At 40.8% G+C, this 21,620-nt stretch overlaps 1 protein-coding gene across 2 annotated transcripts in view; it reads right to left on the bottom strand.

The window, feature by feature from the left end:
* The window catches only part of fnip1 (folliculin interacting protein 1), a 39,226-nt gene extending 17,882 nt beyond the window's left edge, over nucleotides 1-21,344 (bottom strand). Inside the window, exons 1-7 of one of the 2 annotated variants that reach the window (XM_053332313.1) lie at nucleotides 21,130-21,344; nucleotides 8,243-8,372; nucleotides 3,662-3,799; nucleotides 3,465-3,565; nucleotides 3,124-3,198; nucleotides 2,727-2,818; nucleotides 1,555-1,638 (exon numbers count right to left, since the gene is read on the bottom strand). In XM_053332313.1, the coding sequence (XP_053188288.1) occupies nucleotides 1,555-1,638; nucleotides 2,727-2,818; nucleotides 3,124-3,198; nucleotides 3,465-3,565; nucleotides 3,662-3,799; nucleotides 8,243-8,372; nucleotides 21,130-21,221 (712 nt within the window). In that variant the 5' untranslated portion in view covers nucleotides 21,222-21,344. The remainder of the gene's footprint in view (nucleotides 1-1,554; nucleotides 1,639-2,726; nucleotides 2,819-3,123; nucleotides 3,199-3,464; nucleotides 3,566-3,661; nucleotides 3,800-8,242; nucleotides 8,373-21,129) is intronic. The other variant, XM_053332314.1, reaches the window with a different exon arrangement.
* Nucleotides 21,345-21,620: the final 276 nt, after the last annotated feature.

Below are 21,620 nucleotides of genomic sequence, written 5' to 3'. Positions count from 1 at the left end.
TAGAACTCACCACCACTTCACTAGAGCAAGATTTAACCCCAACACGAGAGGGATGGAGGAGTAACCACTGAATACCTCTGGTAAAATAAGCTCTCTGATCAGCATGATGAATGAATGATAGCATTATTCTATAGCTACATTCAAAAGTTGTTTTAGTTTAGTTGGATATTGAAAGTGAAATATGCAAACTTTGTGTAGCTGTCTGATCTGTTCTGTCCAGTAAATGTAACCGGTGGGAAAATCAGTACACAGATCAGAGCAAACAGAATCAGTACTTACTTTTCTTGCTGGAAAACAAACAGCTGATCAAAGAGCTTATCAGGAATTCAGTCCATTTCTTTACAGTGATGATACATAGGCAAGGCTTAAAGCAATACTCCCTGCTGTGTTATATTACTGGTATGAAAGCAAATGCTATTGTCACACAAGTCCAGGTTGTAAAGAGCTGGCAGCGTGTCATTGTCATTGACTGATAATTGGTGGATTTTCCACTTTGGCCACCCATACTAGACACAGCATTTTAAGAAGTGGGATTGTGACTGACACATTACTTGTTTAAACAGGCTGAGAAAAGTTCAGCATAGTAAGCAGAATAGTAAATAACTACTGCTAAGGTGCCCTTGAACAAAGCATTTCACCCCCTGCTGGTCTGGGGGAGCTGCTCAATTGCCCACAGCAGATGGTGTAACTCCTGTATGTTCCTGTATGAGTGCATGCATGCTCAGATAACTTTGACTGAATCATTAAATGTTTATAAGGAAGAAAAACAACGCTAAAAAAACAGGCAACTAAAAAGCTAAATACTGGGGATGTTGTTATAATTGATGCTTAAAAACGAACAGAGAGCCTGAAATTATTGCCCATTGTATCACAGACACTGTCAAAGGGGACGTGTTAGTGAAAGAATGTTAGTGAAGATCACAGAGAGAAGGAGAAGGAACTGCAAAAACTATGACTGTAAGAACTACAACCACCAACACCTGTGAGCCCCCATTCCCACCATTTCTGCGTGCGTAATACACCTGCAGGCTCGGGTCAGATAATAACAGCAGATATATTCTATGATTTATTTGAGATAACTTTACCCATCAGCAATAACGTTATCTTATTTGACTTTGCCATTCCCAAAATAAAGAAAAGACAGGTTTTTTAAAAAGGCATACGTATTTCCTCTCAGATTTACCAGGTGGCAGCTTTTGTTGTTTCGGTTCACGGCCAATTTTAAGCTATCCAGCTTACATTTGAATACAAATGCCCAAATTGCATAAATAAAAGTCCCAATTTTTGAGGAATATACTAAATTTATCTGGTGGGAAACACCTTAAAATAATTATTCATACAGATTTTATCTGACCCAAGTTATTTGCAGATGTGCTATTGTATGTGATATTGCATGCTATCACTACTGCTACCATTTCTGTTGTAAGAATCACCACACAGGCATGCAGCCGCAAAGAGTCAAGGCTCGTACAACCACTACTATTGCAACTACAACCTAATACACACACGCATGCAACTGGCACATGCCAGTCATGGCCAGTTTTAAGCGCCAACCTGAAAAGAAAGATGCGCTCTTGATGAGACGCAGAGGGCCCTGTTCAGAGAAGGCCCGTCGAGGGCTGCAGAGCTGAGAAAATCCTGCGCAGCACAAACAAAAACATGGAATAGAAAAGAGGGAGGAGGAGGGGGAAAAAAAGACAAAAAACATGAACAATGGTTAGTGAATGAATAAGGAGGAAAGCTGGGCAGCCTCCTGTCATCAGACCATCCCACAACTATGTTACAGGAGCTTTTTAGTCTGGAATGAAATAATGACCATTATCTGTAGGTCAGTCAATCGGTCAGTCAGACAGACACACAATAAGGCTGATATCACTCACAGAAAAGCCAGCTAATCAAACAATTCAATTATGACAGGCTTCATAGCTCTGATATACACTACTAGTTATTTGTTGTCTTTTCTGTGAGGATGACAGAGAAAATGCACAAAACAATAGACTTTGCCAACAGTTCTTAATATTCTTTATATTATTTTCTCTATTGGGAGAATTTCATACTTTTACATGTGTTAACAATCTAGTTTCACCACCAGTTACAACTTCAGTCATGAGGAGGTTTCAGGGAAGCACCAGATGAGTCACAGCAGAGATAAACGTCCACGTGTGTTTGATTAGATAACAGTTGATTCTGCTAATTTGCTGAGAAAACTCATGCTTGCAGGGCCAGTTTTAAAGTTTTCCTACTGTTCATGATCTCAGTGTAGGGGAGCAGTAAGGGAGAGCTGTTGGCAGAGTCTATCCAGCCTGGTTTGTATTCAAACAGGAATGTTAAAAAGGTGTCACAAAGAGAGAAACAAAATCTGGTGCAGCCTCGCAGTCCTGCAGGCACTTGAACTACATAATAAGATCAAAGAAATTTAATATTTACAATTTTAAGCAGACAAATATCTTTTCATTAAGTTTTTTGGTTGCTCTCAAAAGGTAAAGATAAGCAGTGTCATTTACTGAACAACATAAATGAATAAATCGTCTTCCTTACAAAATATTATTTGTCATAATCAGTCATGCTTTATATGTCAAGAAAGACACTACAGTGAGCGGATATGATCAAAACAGAGACTTCACCTTTGTTCTACTTTTCAATTCACAAGTAAACTAAAAGGAAACAGGAAGACTGTAAGTGGTGGATAAAGAAGGTTTGGTATGTCACTGTGTCACCGTGGTTACCTATATTCCCTAGGAGACTGTTTGGCCCAGTGTTTTGATCAGGCCTTAAGGTGTTGCTGTCCTGTCCAATGAACTCTAGGCTGTCCTGTAACCTGTGTGAGATAAAATAGAAAATGATTATGATTAATAATTAATGTAATGACTAACAGAATGATTATACTGTATGAACATTTGATAAACAGAGAATAGAGCTTAGAGAAAAAAAAGTGATGAATTCAATGACAAGGGACAGAAAAACAGACAGAGAGACAGTTGATGTAAACACAGTATGGACCATGGTAGTGACAGATGGAGAGGAGGACAGAAAAAGATGAGATGACAGCATATCTGTATGTGCTGACTCATGGAACAAGTTGCCATAGGAATCAGAGTGAGAAGTGTTTGTTTGTGTGCTTACGTGTTGAGGCTGCCGTACGCGCTGCCCCCTGTCCTGGCGGTGAAAACCTTACTCAGCATCAGCTGAGGTGGCGATCTGATATGATGATAATGCAGGAACAAAGATCATCAGCACGTAGGATCAGTTCACGTGCTTGTGTGTCTTTCACATCCAACTTCAACTTGTGTTTTCCTAATCAATTCACAACTTCTCCTTTTCTTTCTTGTTCCTCTCGTCTACTTTAATTTACTGCATTTTCATTGTCGTCAGTAATGAAAATCTAACTAGCACTGAATCCTGGGATGTATCACATTTTAACAACTAAAAAAACTCACTATCTGATGCATCTCTATTCTTCTTACCTGATCTGGTGGATTTTTAACGTGGAGCCTTTGTAGCTCATGGCAACAGAGCCAAACATCATTTCCCCCAGCATCACCACATCCGATGAACACCTTGAACCCTGGCGAGGAGAAGAGAAGAGACACTTTTAATGCATGGGTATGCATGAGCATGAGTTCCGAGAGGTGAATTAATTTTGCATCAGTCTGTGTGTTACCTGGAAGCGGAGGCCCGGCTCCTTGGTTTCCTTGGTTTCGGAGGTGCAGGAGGAGGAGCTGTCCAAGGAACTGCTGCTGCCTCCTGTAGAACGAAGCTGGCAGCATTTCCCAAACATCTTCCCCTGGCCCTCAGTGCTCTGCCAAGGAAAAACATAAATTATAGTCGGACTGAGTAAAGCTAAATTCCATTTTACTCTGTGGGAGGTTCAACTTGCATCAAAAATTTTATTACACTTAAATTCACTTAAAGAATCAACTCTCTTTTTTAACCATGTAGACTGTGAGTTTATAGAGTTACTCTACTCGGCTTATTGATGACTGCTTTGCTTATACAAGCATTAAAATGATGTAGACAATCTTTAGCTTATGAAAACACAGCTGATGGAGTATAACAGCCACTTCCACTCTTTCATTAGCCGAGCAGAGTTATTTTTTTTCCACTTCAAATATAAAAGAAGCCACAAAAAAAAGTTCTGCTCTTGAATAGACATTCAGCAGCCATGCCTAAACTTTTACAGTTCTTTTTTGGTTGGTATTAAACTTGTAAAAAGGATCTGGAAGCCTTAGTTGTTTGTGAACAGGAACATAGAATCACCAAGAGAGATGCAGACATGTATGTTTTTATATTTTAAAAAGGTTAACACCCATACACGTGGGAACAGTCAATACATGTGGGAACAGATAACAGCAAAGTCAAACGGATTCATGGCAGAGGGATTTCAGTTTTTGCGGGCCTCGCCCTCTGCTAACATGAACAGAATAATGAGAGAAGCTGGCTGAGAGTGCATGTCGCCTATAAAAAGTCACATTTTCTCTCTGATTTCACCCTGATGACCCCACATTTCAGTCAGTCCAGAACATAAAAAGGGTTATTTGGTCCAGATCAGTAAACTTCTTCTTGGGGGAAAAAAAATAAATGTTGTGTAGTTCACGTCAATAAACACAGAAGCCAAATCCAGAGGCACTTGTGTAAACAGCAAACTAAAAGCAATGAGAGCTCAATCAGCCTGTGTCATGTGCCTTCTTAACTTGGCAGCCTATTCAGGAGGAATGCATATGGGAGGGTGGGGAGGGGGAGGGGGAGGGGGAGGGGAAGGGTGCGTGTGTGCGTGTGTGTGTGTGTGTGTGTGTGTGCATGTGTGTGTGTCTGTGTGCTTTTTAGCCAGGCTCTGGTAATGGCTCACTTGAAACCACTGTCGGTGTCAATGTAAGAGAGAACAGAAGGAAGACAGGCTGAGAGGAAGACAGCAGATTGTTTTTCTTAATTTTGCACATTTTTAAACACTGCAGACATGAATGCTACATATGCATGTATTTTCTCTTCACCTTGTTATTAATATCATGAGAGATTTTGCAACACACACACACACACACTCATGCAAATGAAGCCACTCTGATTCTGAGCGAGCATGTTTGTGTGTGTGTACATGGGTGTGTGTGTCCACTGCAGTGCAGTGTGAGGTATGTACACAGAGGCCAGCAGCATGTGACTGCCAGTCATATGACTCTTTCGGGAACTCGTGAGCGAGCAGCACTGCAATCATTCTCTCCCTCCCTCCCCCTCTCTCCACCAGTCCAACTTCACCCTTCTTTCTCTCCTGCTGCTTTCTGTCTCTCCCTTTACTACAACTATTTCTTTCCTGGACCAGATTTGTCTTTCTTCCCCCCCCCCCCCCTTCCTTTCTTCTTTTCCTTCATGTTTAACTGTTTCTCACCCATGCTTCTCTATCTGTCTCCTGCTTGATCCCTTGATTCACCGTGCCTCATTCTCTCTGTCCCTCTGTTCTCTGCTTGTACCTGATGTTGAAAATAAAAATAAAATCCTAAAAAAAGCAAACCCCAAACACACACACACACACACACACACACACACACACACACACACACACACACACACACACACACACACACACAAAATAGCCATCATGTGACAGAAGTCACACAGTAGCTGGCAACAATGCAGGATGCACCAAAAATATTGACACCAGCCCAAGCAACACACTGCATTAACCCACACACACTGTGTTATGGACGTGATGATGAGACAGAGGAGGAAGAGTGAGGCATTACAGGAAGAAGACAGGGAGGTAAAACCCAGTCAATAGAAAAAGAAACTGGCCGAAGAGGAAGCAGAAAAAAAAATAATGTGCGAAACAGACAGGTGAGAATGGGGGGGGGGGGGGGGGGGGGGGAGAGACAGACAGCAGGTGTGGAGTGATACACTGAAGAAACAGACAGTAACAGAAGTAAAGAGGGTGGCAGGGAGAGACAAAGACAAAGAAAGAGAATAACGTAAAGATAGATCTAGGAAGATATAGGAGCCATAGATTTAAAAGAGTGAAAAAGTGGATTAGATTAGAAACAGGTAGATGAAGAGAAAGACAGTTAGAGGCAGACAGGAAAGGAGAGACAGAGGTAGGAGGGTGCTTTATCAAAAGGTTACAGAGACCAAGATAACCAGATTCATTTAGAGAAGCAAAATGACAGCAATCAGGACATTAAAAAAGAGAGACAGAGTCTGAAGAGAAAGAAGTACCAAGAATGCAGAAGAAACAGCAGCACTAGAAGAGAAGGTAGAGAGCGAGTGAGACCAGACAAGAGAGAGACGAAGACTGGCAGAAAGAGAAAGACAGTCAGACAGAGAGTGACACGGCTGTCATGTGAGGATGAAAGAATGCTGCTTACACATGGGGCTGTCAGCTGAGGCTATTATTATTGGAGATAAGAGCACCAGAACAAACCGGTCGGGGTCAGACAGGAACACTCAGCAGCTTTATGAAAATATTAGCCATGTTATTCAAAACGGAGAAAAAAAAAATGAATTGGAAAAATGTGCTGGCAGGGGAAGCATGAGAGAGCCTGGTTGAAAAATGTCATAATTGAAATGTTTAATAGCTATTGTTGAAGAAGGGTAATTATATGCCCGTCACATTAGCCTAGGGCGATGCTATCAGGAAAAAAAACAGCATCAATGCAAAGATAAAAGACCTGCACACATTTGCTCCAAGCCTCAAAACTTTAATGTTCGTGTTTTGATCCCACTTGGATTTTTATCAGGTCAGAAAAAAAACATTTTGACCTGATGAAGATCCAAAAAACATTTTGACCTGACGAAGATCCAAGTTGGAAATGTCCTTACACTTTAAACCTTTGTGGCTTGGCGTACGTGTGCAGTACCTGTTTCCATTGACAGCAATTGTGACACACACCCTGACAAACACTGATATGCGTAGTAAAACTGTTTTAGTCGTCGTGTTTCATTGGCTAAGATAGCTGTGTTTACAATTTACTAACGCTGCCAAGGAGATCCGAGCCTCATGCACTCACGTACGCTACCTGTTTCTATATCTGCCTTTAGGGGCGCCTCGCCCTGGAAATTTGATCTTAAGACTTTTCAGAATCCATTCATCAAAAAGGAGACCTAGTTTTTTGTTTGAGAAACTGCACAAAGAAAACAAAACTCACACAGCTGGATTTTGTGACAAACCCAGTTACAAGAAGAAGTTTGATACAATTTTACATCCTATAAATGAATATATTTGTTTAATGATAGTAGCATCCGTCTGCAATGGAATAAAACACGCTGCTAGGTGTAAAGCAGTCAGGTGTAATGCAGGATAAGCAGGATAAGGTACTACTGGTGTCCTCTGAACGTCATGAGACAGTCACATGACTTATGTTACATGTCACGTCTCTGTGACTGTCTCTCTCTGCTTGTGCCTGCAACCGTCTCCCTGCTCTTATCTTTGCTCATCTATTCTTGCGGTCTGTGAGCTTTCTGCACATCACAGAATGCGAAGCTTCAGACTTTAAAAGCTTTTAGATGCTACCCGGATTAAATTAGACTAAAAAGAAAACAAAACGTACTTGCGAGGAAAAAACTGATAAACATCAAGTTTACATAGGGTAAGGATAGTAATACGATAAGAAGATGAGAAGCAGTAAATTAGCTGTTCAGGAATTTGATTTAAACTGTGTGTTTTTGATTGAATCGTGCAGATAAACTTGTCATTGCTTCATGAAGAAAATTATAACTCCTAACTGAATTAGATACATTTGGAGCTGCAAAGATAAGTCAATTAATCAATTAGTGGGTCAAAAGAAAAATAATTGGCAACTATTTTTAATAATCAACCAATCATTTCAGTCAACTTTCAAGCAAAATGCCAAAGCTGATGGTTCCAGCTTCTCAAATGTGAAGTTTTGCTACTTTTTCTTGTTATATTCGACTTTAAACTGAACATTTTCACCATTTTAGGATGTAAGTCTGTCAAAACAAGCTTGAATTGCCTCTGAGAAATTGTGAATGCCATTTTTTAAAAACTTTTTAAATCATATCATGGACAAAACAATTCATTGATTAACTGAGAAAATAATTTCTGGTATAATCAATAATAATAATTAGAATAATTATGACTTTTTTCTATTAAGGAAGTAATTAAAGGGGTGTTTCAGACATTTGAAAATATGTGTAAATAGGCTGCTGCATCAGTTGACTCCTGGAATCACAACAAGACCATCACTATTTCCAGATGACCACACACACACACACATACACACAAAACAAACATGTGACTCACGGTGATAGGGGTTTCCTCGGCTCCCCTCTTTTTGGCATTGGAGTCGAAGAGGACATTTCGTCCACGCCTCTCACAGTCCTGGTACACTATCAACCTGATCTGACTGGGCTCCAGCTGGGGGATTGGCCAGCTAGATGGAGGATAGGAGGGGAGAGAGAGAAAATACTACAGTTAGTACACATATCATAAACTGATGAGGCTGCAGAAATTAGTGAAATAAAAATGACTGAATGGGGGAAAAAAAACTTCTCACATATTTTTTTCTTTCGCATATTTCTCAAAGCGATTCTTCCAGGGAATTTGCACATTAGAGACAATGAGGTCACGCTCCAGTAACAAAACACTTACCAAAACAATCTGGTGCGGCATTGCACTGAATGAAGCAGCAGGATAACAACACAGCTTTGTCTTTCACTAAAAACTCATTCTGAGCACTAACCTGTTCAACTTATTCAAGAGTATTGACACAATTTAAATATTCCTCTACACAACACAGAATAAAAGTAAAACAATTACAACAACTATATGAGTGGACAGCTGGCTCTGAGAAGTAGTGAAAAGGTAGACTAGCCAGCTGTTAATAAGCTGTCACCTCTCCCAGTGGGCATGGCACAGACCAGCAGACTCCATGCCATAGCTGCCATTCATCCATATCATACCTCAACCAGTGGGGAGCCACTCAGATAGGCCAAGACAACATACGACCCACCCACCGCTATAGATTTACAATGCGGGACACTGCCACTCACTCAGCTGACTTAATCCAAGACAGCCAAGAAGTTACCCTCTCTTTACAGTCAAGCCAAACAAATTAACCCTAATCGAAACTCTCAAACTAATCCCAGTTAAGTATTTAGTATATTTAAATTGAAGATACTGTGTTTTTGTAAAAATAACAATCAACTAATAAATTCTTCAAACCCCCCTATTAGAGAACAAGCAAATAAAACAATCAAAACGAGTCATTTCTTACATAAGCTGTTTTTAATGGCAGCCTCTGCTGCATGGCTGTTGCTAAGTAACTGGTGGTTTCATTCAGCTCATCTTAAAAAATGATTGTCATCTCAGGTAATGTTGTGAGGGATGGTTGCATTTTTTTCCCCCCATCTGCATCCACAGAATGATCTCAACTAGCACTGGGGGTATAAGCAGGCCTTCGTGAGGCTCTGGCAGCCCCTCCTGCTTTGGGGGAAACTCGGCTCCCTGTTTGATTTATGAGGGGCTAAAGATGACAGAGGGCTGGAGCGACAGATACACGACAGAGGATTTCTGTCTGATCTGACGGATAGATGGGTTGGGCAGATGGACAAAGAGCTGGACCTAAATATAGCCTTTTATTGGGGATCTGGGAGCGTCCCTAAACACAGGTGTTTATAGTAAATGGGTTGGTGGGGAGGGGTGGAGAAGGAACACTTAAGTCCACCTCACTTGCCAACAAATTGCACACACGAGCCCACATTCAGAGACAGCACTTGGTCAGTGAGCCTTGACGGGACAGGGAATACCTGAGTGTGTTGTTGTCTGTGTGAGAGGAAGAGGCTCTACTTGTACATTCCCATGGATGTCAGTCACTATTTACCTAACACTGGTGTCAAAGTATGACCAGCATTCTTTGAGGCGAAATGATTCAGTCTTGCCGGGGAGTAGGAAGGAGCGAGTCATGTGCTGCAGTCTAAGTGTTAATTTGTCAAACCAAAGACATTTGTCAGACAGGGTCTTGAAAAACAGCAATAAAAGAGCAACTTTTTGGGGCTCCTGTAGGAAACACTGGTTGTACTATGACTTGCTTTATTTATGCATGGAAACGTCACCAGTACTAGATCTTGTAGCTAGGTCCTGTGGGCATTCAATGGCAGAAGCCACGTTTCCCTGCATACACCCTGCTGCACAGTTAATCTTGTTGGCAGTGCCAAAACTTCCAGAGTGGCTTCACATTAGAGGCCTGCTGTTGCTGCTACATTAAAACATGAAGCACATGAAGGAAAAGTGCAACTACTATTGACAATGACAAGTGGCTTTTGGCCACTTTTCTAATTCTGCCAATTATAATATCAGTGTCTGTAGAAATTTATCAGATGGACACATCTGCATCTCTTGTGTCACTCCTATACTTAGCATAACTGCTCCATCTGTTCAGGAGGCTCCGATAGGTCCTTGTGGACCTAGCCAAGGATTACTGACCTCTTAGGCATGTAGCAAGTTCTCACAAATGAACCAAAAAACATGTGCCATTTGTTGACACTGAGGTTTATGATTCAGAATGTTGGAGTCCAAACATGCAGGTTCTTCCTGCACAGTTCAGAGGTATTCCAATCACAGGTTGTTTGAAGCAGGGCTTTTTTAACTTCATTCTTGGAATAACAAAGAGTCATCGCTGTCAGATTTTCCAATTGCCATGTTGATGATTTTAAAATTGGGCTTTAAATGTGTACTTATTTTACCTGTGGTTTTACATACCATTGTAGCTATCGTGCCAATGCCCAGGCAGACGTTGGTTATTCACTTACATTACTTTTAGTCTAACACTGTGACATGTTGATAATCAATTTAATGACTTGACATATAATATTGGTTTTCAACCTTCCTCTGGACGTGGGTTGAATTGGAGTCAGATACTCAGCGGGTAAATGGCTGTTACTCTGCTCCTTTGTTTGTACCGACGGCTAATGGAAGATCTTGTTCAATGGCTTCACAAAAAAGAAACAACATCTTCAGATTTTTCTTCCTGGCTCCTCTCTAAGGGGAGACCCAACCTCTTACCCAGTCTGAGTGCTAAACGGGTGACATAATGCCTGCCTGGCCTACATAATGAGCTCAAATTGCATTGTATGGGGCCGGGTCAATATTTGGCTCAAAGACTTGTGTGCAAGATTACACATCACACGATGCTTTAGGCAGTCACATGTTTCCCTGCGATCGGAGTGTAGCTTTTCATGAGTCGTTTATTTATATATTTGACTCTGCTGCTGGTTTTCATGTGTGTAACTGTTATGTGCATCATTGTACATTTGTATTGACAATACTGGAATATTCTTAGAGTAATAATCTGTTTCCATTTTAACTGATTTAATCTTTAAATCCAACCAAATTCAAAGTTTTCTGCCAATATTTAATGTTCTGACACAGTCTTGAATGCACAAAGAACAAACAGTGCAGCTTGTATTACTAAATATGACGTTGCCCAGAAGTAACATGATCCCCTTATACTTTCTGACCCAATGTGGGAACAGCAACGACAAAAATAAGATGATGTGTTGGTTACAGATCAGCCCAGAGGAATTCTGCATAATTTGCAGAGACACCAAGTTCACTGCTCCCTTTGTTTTAAACATAACAGAGAAAAGAAAAGACGAAGAGTGAGAGAATCGAGGAGGAAGAAGAAGGGATAAACACAGGACAAGATAGCAAAAAAAAGACTGCCTTTTTTATAAGTAGCAGCCGACACTAAAGTGAAAAAAGGAAAAGAAAAGAGCACAAATAAGAGATGGGGTTCAAAACAAGAAGTGGAGTGAGGAGACAAAGAACAAAAGCTGGGAACAAAACAACAACAAAAAACGAAGCACGAGGAAGAGGAAGAGGAAGAGGAGAGGAAATGTAATAATATAAAACAGAAACGCACACAAAAAAAGCATCTGAGATAGACCAAAAAAAAAAAAAACATCTGAAAGAAAGAGAGAAGCAGAATGAGAGCAAAAAGGAGGAAGTATCCCATCAGTGAGCTTGTGACTGTCACAGCACTGACAGAAGAGAGAGGGGAGTCATTCATAAAAGCAGCACATGACTTCATGACTGTTACATACTTGTACTGCCCTGACCTTGTCGGTCTCAACCAAAAAAAGGACTCAAAAATATTCAAACTTGGTGCAGATTTCTCCCTCACAAAACACCTTCAAACTTATCTCCTTTGCTCAACCTGTTGATCTCAAAACAGGAAAGCACATGCAACAGTTTAATTGTGGCTACGTTAAAAAATAATTAAATAAATAAATAAATAAAAATGCAAAGACGACCACAAGTGTGCCTTCTTTGAAATGACACACCTTCTTCCTTAACAAAAGCTGCTAAATATGAGATCACACGTGTAAAACTCCACCCTAGAAGCATACTCGGTACAGTCAGCTTCTTTCTTATCAACAAGAAAAAAACAGAAACAGAAGGCATGCTTCAACGCAAACCCCTTAATCCACATTATGTAACCTGGCCTCACATGAAGGGGAATCAATCTTTTTCATCATCAGTGCAACACCTAACACCCAAACCAAAAAAAACACTGCCTTCTTCCCTCAAACTGCGAGCGCCGTCCAGGTGGAAACCTCACAGTCACATGTTGCCGACACTTTATAGCACAAGACACAATTAACAAGGAAAAACAACAGCATTGTTCTCAAACCTGCTTTAACCGACACCCAACCACGGCCACTCGGGATGCAATGTAAGCCTGGTTAAATATTACCGACTCCTACCTGGGCATCATTGCGAGTCTGCCAGTCTTTCCCCAGCCCTCTCCCCTCTCTCTCTCTCTATTCCTCTCTCTTCTCTCTCCTCTTTCCTCTCTCAGCCAAAGCGGGGGTCTAAGAATAGCGGTGAACTAAATTCACACAACAACATGAGACTGTCAGGTGATCGCAGGAGCTCTGTGTATGCTGGACAGTACAGAGGCAGCGACAGCAGCGAGCCCAGACTGCTGACTGCCAGAAAGCACTGTGATAAGAGAGTGACAGTAGGGATTTGTTTGTGTGTTGTTTCTTAATCCAACCCTTTGTTCCTCTCTCCCTTGTGTCCCCTCGCCCCTTCTTTCTAGCCTTCTTTCGTCAACAAGTTGGAAACACATAGTAGAGTAAATGTCCAAAAATAATTGTCCTCTTTAAAAATAAAGAGGAGCCAAAAATAAAAATAATACAAATAAAAAAAGCCACACTTGTAGAAGTGAAAGCTTTCCAGATGTTGATTCCTCTTAAACTTACTTTTCTGATAAATGGCAGTTTATAGAAGTATCTAGTAAAGTAGGAAAGTGAGCGGTAAGTCAGTAAAGGAGTAGTGAAACTGTATCCGTCACAGATCTGTCACAAAGTTGGCGTAGGGATGCTAATCTTTGCTTCCCATCACTGTATTTATTTTAAGGGGGTTTTCATGCACGTTTGTGAATTGTGGTTAGTGTGGGTGAAGTCTAAAGTCTGGATGGTTGTCTAATCTTCTTCAGAGTGCACAGACATGCATCATAAATTTATGTCTCAACAGATATTCAAGATATTTTAGTTTAATAAAAATAAAAATCTGGGTGTGGAGCCAGTTGTAATAATAATACTAATATAATTAATTGACCTTCCCCAGAAAGCTAAGAGAACCACAGAGCACCATAAATCAATGGATCAATGGCCCATAGCATTGACTTGTACAATTGAAATACAAGTTCAAGTGTAACATAGCATCAAGAAGTTCATTGTGAAGCAGTAGGAAATTCAACTGCATTATAATGGGTGTGACATATTGAGCGTATTAAATTCTCTCACTTTTTTTTTTGTATTTGACAATTTCTTTTTTCCTGAGCTACATATCTTGATCATCTCTGATTTCTTGAAGAATTTAGAAAAATAATATTATCTGACAGTGATATAAACTCTGCAACATAGTTGAGGTGTATACTGATAAACAGTCATAACAAAGCAATCAACTTTCCTGGACTGCAGTGAGTCTGACACCAGCCTCCTTACTGACCTCAAAGGGCCCTCTTACTCTCTCTCCAACACCACTGGGACGTCTGTGCATGTGTGTGTGTTTGTGTGTGTGCATGTGTGTGTTTGTTAGAGACGGAGAGACAGTTACATAAATAACCCGTCAGTCCAAGCTGTGTGACGTTCTTCCGGCTGTGTGTGACAGGTTTCTGTTCGGTCCAGCAGCTTCTCCTCCAAACATCCCTCAATATCTTAAAAAGACATTTTAATGGCGTTTCTGCTGCAGAGAACGTCCAACACTAAGAAACTGACTTTTTTAGGTTACCTTCATTAGACATTTATCTTATCAAGTAAATAAGAGTTTCACTTCTCGCCCCAGTGCAAATTCTTTAATTAAAATAAAATTTACTATAAAAATGCAAATCCAGTCTAGGTTGCAGATAGAGATTACATAATGGCAGCAACATATGTCAAAGGTCAAAGGTGAACACTAAAACCTCAGACACAGTGTGCATGAGTGATGTGACAAACCACACGTAGAACAATCTAGATGAAGAGAAGCAGGTTTTCAGGGCAGCCGCCCTGGAGGTGATGACTGCTGAGATGACTTGTCCTGAGAGAACATTGCACAGTAATACTGCCAAACTGATAACTTAACACTCCTAAACTGACTGCATGGCAACTCGGGTCTGAAATTAACAACCAGCAAGCGCCACATGTGGGTAGATGGGTAGATTTTCCATTTGGCAAGTAAATCTAAGAAAAGTATCCACCTCACTGGCAGGTAAATGTTTATACCAAAATAGTCATGTAATAAAATATCTAGCATGACAGCTCAAAGGAAATTTCTTGAACTTTATCCCTATACTGTGTTTTTAGTGTGCATCTCTAAACAGTGCAATTAAACTCTAGGTGTGCTCGAGATGGTCTGAGCCCTGAGCTGTACGTACAGTTCATATTTGTGCTGTGGTGCTACTTTCCCATGATGCTACACATGCATTATGACTTCTAGATATGCATCGTCGCAGTCACACACAAGAACAGTGATCACATCTTATCTTTTAGAAATCTCTTATAAGCACAACTAGTGCACGAATGTTCCCAGCATACGTGAATGCATCAATCCTGAACACTCTTGTCAAACTGGAAACCTTCCACGTCTAGACTGGTGTACCTGCTTGCAGAGGCACATCTTGGCACACCAACACGTAATGCTGAGCTTCCTTTGAATGAACAATTGTTTTGCTACAGCTAACCTACAGTAAACTCCCTCAAGGAAAAAGAGCTGGCCCATGGGACCTGGGAGCACCTGACTACCTGCATACCTGCTGATTTCTCTGTTGGTTCAGTCACATTAAGGACTTCTGCATTCCAGCAATCACATGAGTGTGAGTGAGCGAAGACGCCACAACGCCCTGAGGCTACTGCACTCACAGACACACAATAGATTCAGACTGTACAGTAGACTCTTAATAAGTTGATGTTAGCTGGAATCAATTAAGAGTACAAAAGAGTCAAAGTCACAATGGTTATAAAAAAAACCCCCAAAAAACTAAATATCAAGATCTACATAAAGATAGTCAATGAAATTTAATCTGCAGAGTATATACTTATCAGTGTATTTCTGTGGAAGTTTTTACAGTTCGGGGCTCAAATTGTTGCTATTCTTCTCTTTAAAGTGTCCTTTATAGATCCTGCAACATGTGTTTATCTTTACACTGTACATACGTGTGTGTGTGCGTATGTGAATGAGTGTGTATTAGTAAATGACTTGTGTGTGTGTGTGTGTGTGTGTGTGTCTGTACTTTGCCTTATTCCTGAGTCACAACTTCTGAATCAGCAACACATGACAGACCGGGAGTGCCGAGTAATGAGCGTATGATTGTGTCACACAAAGAATCACATGAGTGTATTGTCAACAGAGCTGAACAGGAGTGGTGAGAGCTGTTTTAAAAAAAAAAAAAAATCAGGGCAGAAGTTCAATTTTGCTTTTGTGGGGTTTGCAAAAGCACATTTTTCCTTTTTTTCTTTTTCTTTTTTTTTTTTTTTACACTCCTAAAGCAATGACTGGTCTAAATGTTCCAAAAAAATCTGATCCTGTATTAACTGCAACGGCAATTTTTGAGTGTAATATGAAGGGGAATCGTGCAATATTGATGGCAGCGAATGAAAGGTATTGTGTGTGTGTGTGTATTATGTGTTTTAGTTAGTTTAGTTTTTAGTTCGTTTTAGTGCTAATTACTCATTCATTTTATTTGTTGTACATGTACAATGACAATAGACTATTTTGATTCTGATTTAGACTATTAATGACTGCAGCAAGTAAAATACACTAAAATTAAGATAGCCTATCCTCTAATCAAAAGGGAAACTAAGTGTCATATGATAGACATGATTCATTTCTCAGCCTTACAGTGATTGTACTGTCAGCCAGCACATCCTGCACAACCCCCCCTCCAACATCTCTCCTTATCACCTTCCTCTCTTTCCCTTTGTCTAATCTAGAGGCTGAAAGTAGGCTAATTGGGTGATGTGGCGGAGGTTTGACTTTCAGGATCCCAGCAGACGCACAAATCACACTGCTCATCGTCTGTCCTGTGCTGATAAGGGTTTTAGTGATTTACTTGACAAAGGCTGAATGAAAAGGATTTGTTCTTTAATGGACATTCAAGGTTAAAGAAAAGTGTAAATGAGTAAATGAACAAATATGTCCTACTCCTTTCAGTGGAGGTTGTCTGATTGATTGATTGATTAACTGATTGATGATTATCGCAAAAAAAATTGGACTTCATCCTCACTTGTGTTTCATGTAAATAAGGCATGCACTGCTGTATAATGCAGCAGTTTTAATAGCATAGTTAAGCAGTCCTGAAAATAAATTCATTCTAACTACATACAAACCTCTAATGTTGAGAGAGGAGCACAGGAAACTTGAGGTTTAAGGAACTTAAAAAGTATATTTATACATGGTTCTTTTTAATATCTGTCTCTCTTTAATATCTATTCAATTAATTGCCAACCATTATATTAGATTTAATTGTTTTGAGCCATTTTTAAAAAAAATGTCCATATTCTCTGATTCCAGCTTCTCAAATGTGAAAATGTTCTGGTTTCCTTAGTCCTGTGTGATGATAATAAACTATCTTAGGGTTGTGGACTGCTGGAAAACAATTTGACATATTTCGCCACTATTTTTAAAATGATTTTCAGACACTTTATGGACTTAACTGATCAATGAATTGATCAAATAATTGAAAGATTCATCGCTAATTACAATGAAATTATCCTGCCAGCCTTGACCGACTTATTTAACTTTAACATAAAAAAATTAAAAGTGATGTTGGACTTAAATGTTGTACTGTTGTGCTTGCTGCACTGCTTGTGAAGTCCTGCTGCCCTTGTATCGCGTATCAGCTGTGAAACTGGAAACTTTTCAACAAAACACAGTCTGGATATTTAATTAGATTTACAAGTTCTCCATTTTTACAATTTGTCAGGTGTTGGTATGGTCATATATCCGTTTACCTTGATCTAGAAAGGCCCTAACAACCAGTCAATCAACAGCAGCCCAGCTCAATATCCTGCAGTGAGTGCAACATGTGCAACGCTTCCATTGATGTACTCATAAAGTAAGAGGACATGCAGGCCTAACTAGATGTTAAGCCAACATACTAGCACTCACCAGAAAGCTACTGCGTGTGTCATGCGTGTGTGTGTGTGTGTGTCTGTGTGTTCAGCTTTTACGTAAAACTATATCTTTACCATGACCCTGCAGTTCTGAGAAGCCCGCGTGTGGCCACTTAAAATACCCCTGATAGGAACCTGATGACAGCCGCTGTCTTTGCAGAACCCTGGCAGGCCTGCAACATTCACGCACGCGCACACACAGGCTTGCAATGCAAAGCTATATGTGACATAAATGTAAATGTGTGACGCTAACATACTTAGAAATATGCAGTTACACAAATGCATGCACACACACACGCACACACGCGCACACACACACACACACTTCTCTCTCTCTTCTTATTCAACTCGCACCTTTATGCCAGTAACTGAGAACGCAGCCATGTGATCGTCCCACAAACATGACAGCTTGAGATTGATGAAAGCCTCACATGACACACTGAGCTATGAAAGTACGCGGTGGAGGTGGAGGAAGGACGCCACGCCAGTCAGGAACCTGGCACACTACTACTTCTCTTCCTACAATCCATCAAGGAAAAGGTTTCTCTGTTAATAAAATAATAAAATATGATGTAAAAGAAAGTAATGTCGTACATGTACACAAGTGAAGGAGGATTCTGGGATACATTGCTTGCCAGGGGGACACGAATCAAATCCAATATTAGCGAGTCTACATGACATTTTGAATGCTCCACATGGTTTCTTACAAAGGTTTTAGCTATTTTACAGACTAGTGCCTGTTGGATTTTATATGATCTTGACATCAGTCATCCCTTATAGGCACAAATCTCATCTTTTCTCACACACACACACACACACACACACACACACACACAAACACTCTTCTGTATGACCCAGGTCAAGAAGGCAGCAGTGGGCAACCAGGACAAGCATTTTGGGTTTGGGTGGGGAGGACAAAGCTGTTGGCTGATGCTCAGGCCTCTGACTGGCTGCAGGATGAACCAGGGGCTCTCTGTGTAATGTACAGTATGCCGTCCCTGGTCAGGTGCTGCAGCAGGGGCTTTTAAGGCTTTCCTCCCAGGGTCGGCCAACCTGCTGCCCTCTGTGGTATTTCAGAGGGCACAGTGTTGTGCTGTAATAGAGCTTCGGGGGTCGGGATGCATTATGCAAGGCGACAGGGTTACAAAACAGTAAAACCTTTTTTTTAAAGACCACCTTTTCTTCATCCCCTGCCAGGTTTTCACTGGGGTATCACTCAGTTGGATCTCTGGAAATTTAATACTGGACTAGATGAAGGCCAACCCTCACTGGATTTTTTTAAGGTTGATTGGTATCTGAATGTAAAAAAAACCTGACAACATATCTTATTGTTTGTGTTTAATATTATTATTCAGAGCAATGCTATATCCAACCAGCTCCATTCATAATGTCTGCTCTCAAGCAGTCCTAAGTTCAAAGAAGTTTTTAAACATTTCAAAACATTAGCTGAGGATCACGATACTGTGAACATCATCGCCTCTCTAGTCTACCTTTGTCTGTCACACTTCATTCTTCTCCTCTGTCCATTTTTGTCACTTTTAGTCTTCTCATTTCCTGACCACCCAAACTATCTTTGTTCCTCTCTCCCATTAAATGAGGTCTAACTGGAAGTCTGTAATACCCCCTCTGATCATCTACTTCTAACTGGATCCAAAATCCTTTATAATCATAAATTATGCATTCTTGCCTATTCCTGCTACCATCCCAAGTGTCCTCTCCATCCACCTCTCCTTCGCCATACCTAGTTCTACCCTCTCCAAAAGCAGTGCATGCCTGATGAATGCGTACCTCATGCCAGAAGTACGAAGAGCACAGCTGACCACCGAGTTAACAGAAACGCCTGCTGTCTGCCTCTTTGCTCTAGAATTGAGGCCAGCCAGCTACACACGCTCACAGCATTTATATCACTGGGTGCAGGGCACCTTTATGGCCGAGGAACGTGCTCTGGCACAGACCTGGGCCAAAGTGCAAGCGGCACCATAAGGAGGTGAGTCTTCAGGTTCACTGGTAAATATATCTACCATGTGTGAGGGGCCGAAAAAGCACAATGTTTCCAATGCAAGTGTATTTAAAAACTAAAAAGAGCAATTTCCCCTTGTTGGCAGGCCTGACCCTGACCCAGAATGTGTATGGGAACATTGCGGGGAAACTGCAAATCAACTCAGGGAGTATAGAGTATCAGCTCAATGATGCATTAATCACTCAGGTTGAATATAGCCTTAGGATATTTTAACAACGAGAACTTGTTGAGAACTAGTCATATTACTTGTTGATAGGAGAAATGTTTCATGCTCTGACTGCATGGATAGATGTAAAAACTGAATAACAAAGACAACTTTAGACTATTATTAACATATAATCCCCCTTTTACTATAATTAGTTATTCTTGTAGCTAGCATCAGTCTCTGCTATGGATGATCAAAATCATAGTCAGCATGTCAATATTGGGAAATGGCTACTGATCTCACGACAGCACTATGATGCATTTTTATTACAACAATTTCTCAGGTTAAAAAAATACACCCAAATACATCTTTTCGACATTAGAAGTAAAAGTAGTTGCTAAACAATTGCTTTTGTGCATTGCAAAACACCTGCGACCAGTGCAGCATTACTGTGTTAACACAAGGCATCACGCATGACAAAACTAAACAATAAACATCCGATTCGTCTCCTTTTAAAAACACACAAGCGTTCATCATCTGCTTTTTCTTTATTTAAACATCGTGCATTCACAGTCTATGGTCTGTCTACTGAGGCTGAAGCCTGGTTATAGTCGGAGGTTCTTGTCTGTTATCATCAGTGAGGACTGAAGTGATCACATGTGCTTTAATACAGAGCACACAGTGTCCTCCGCTGCTGCTGTCTGACGGGGAGTACAGTACCGTCGGTAGGACTGACAGAAGCCAGCTGTACTTTGCACCAAGTTATCGGGGCTATTGCTCACGATAAGCGACAAAAGGACCGTGCCTGTATTGTAGTTGTTTTCTTCCCACCACATAGGCTTAAACACCACACAAACACAAAGAGGGACAGCAGCGCAGACAAAGGCGAGAGCGGGACACTGCTTCTGCAACTTATGAGCGATTAAACCTCCGATTATATACCTCACGTCACGTCAAGAAGGAAGCGTTTATTATTATCAACTTATTAACAGCTTATTATTATCAACAAAAACACGAGCTGCAACACTTGTGTAAACGAAGGCGGGGGAAAGTGCTGAGTCCCATCGAGGCGAGGAGGCAACGTGCAGCAAAGCAAGCCCCGCTAACGTCCTGTTAGCTAGCATTAGCCTCGTTAGCTGACCTCACCAACAGGCACAAATCATGAACAAAACTACACAGCGTTGATTTGTAAAGTGCCCACCCCCTCTCCGTGTTTGAAAATATTCACAACGTCCCAAAACTGTCATGCTCCTAGACACCACGGCGAAAGTAATAAATTACGTTAGCGTACACACACGTAGGCTACAACGTTTTGCACACACACAAACACACACACATACACACACACATATAAAATAGCTACCTGAAAGCTGGGTCCTCTTTGCTACATCTCGGGGGCGGCGACGAAAACGCATTTCTCTTGTTGAAAAGTTTCTGAAAGAGAGTCGGGGGCATTTTTGTACCAAAATAAATTCGGTACAGAAGGTCTATTTTTTCTTCTTTTTCAAATCCAAGAGCAAATCTTGTTCCTTGTAACTGTCTCCATGGGTGTCACAGTCATATGACAGGCATTAGTCACAGGAGCTGCTTGGCAACCCACTACATTTTTCTGATTGGCTGCCCGGACGCTGCTGCTACTACAAAATACGTGATTGGCTGGTATTTTTGGTCCCGGTACCACGTGGTCAGTGGATTCGCTGTGTTGATGTTTTGTCGGGCATCGTGACAGCATGACATTTATTCACATGAATCAAACAAGTTGGACACGTTGAGATCCTCTCTGCACATATTATTACGGTGTTATGTAATTTAATTATAGATGTAAGTGTAATCCGTTACAGCTACTGAGAAAAA

Source organism: Scomber japonicus, chromosome 13 (genome assembly GCF_027409825.1).
Source record: "Scomber japonicus isolate fScoJap1 chromosome 13, fScoJap1.pri, whole genome shotgun sequence".
Classification (NCBI taxonomy): domain Eukaryota; kingdom Metazoa; phylum Chordata; class Actinopteri; order Scombriformes; family Scombridae; genus Scomber; species Scomber japonicus.
The sequence above is the reverse complement of the archived record's forward strand: the minus strand, read 5'-3'. Positions and strand labels throughout refer to the sequence as shown.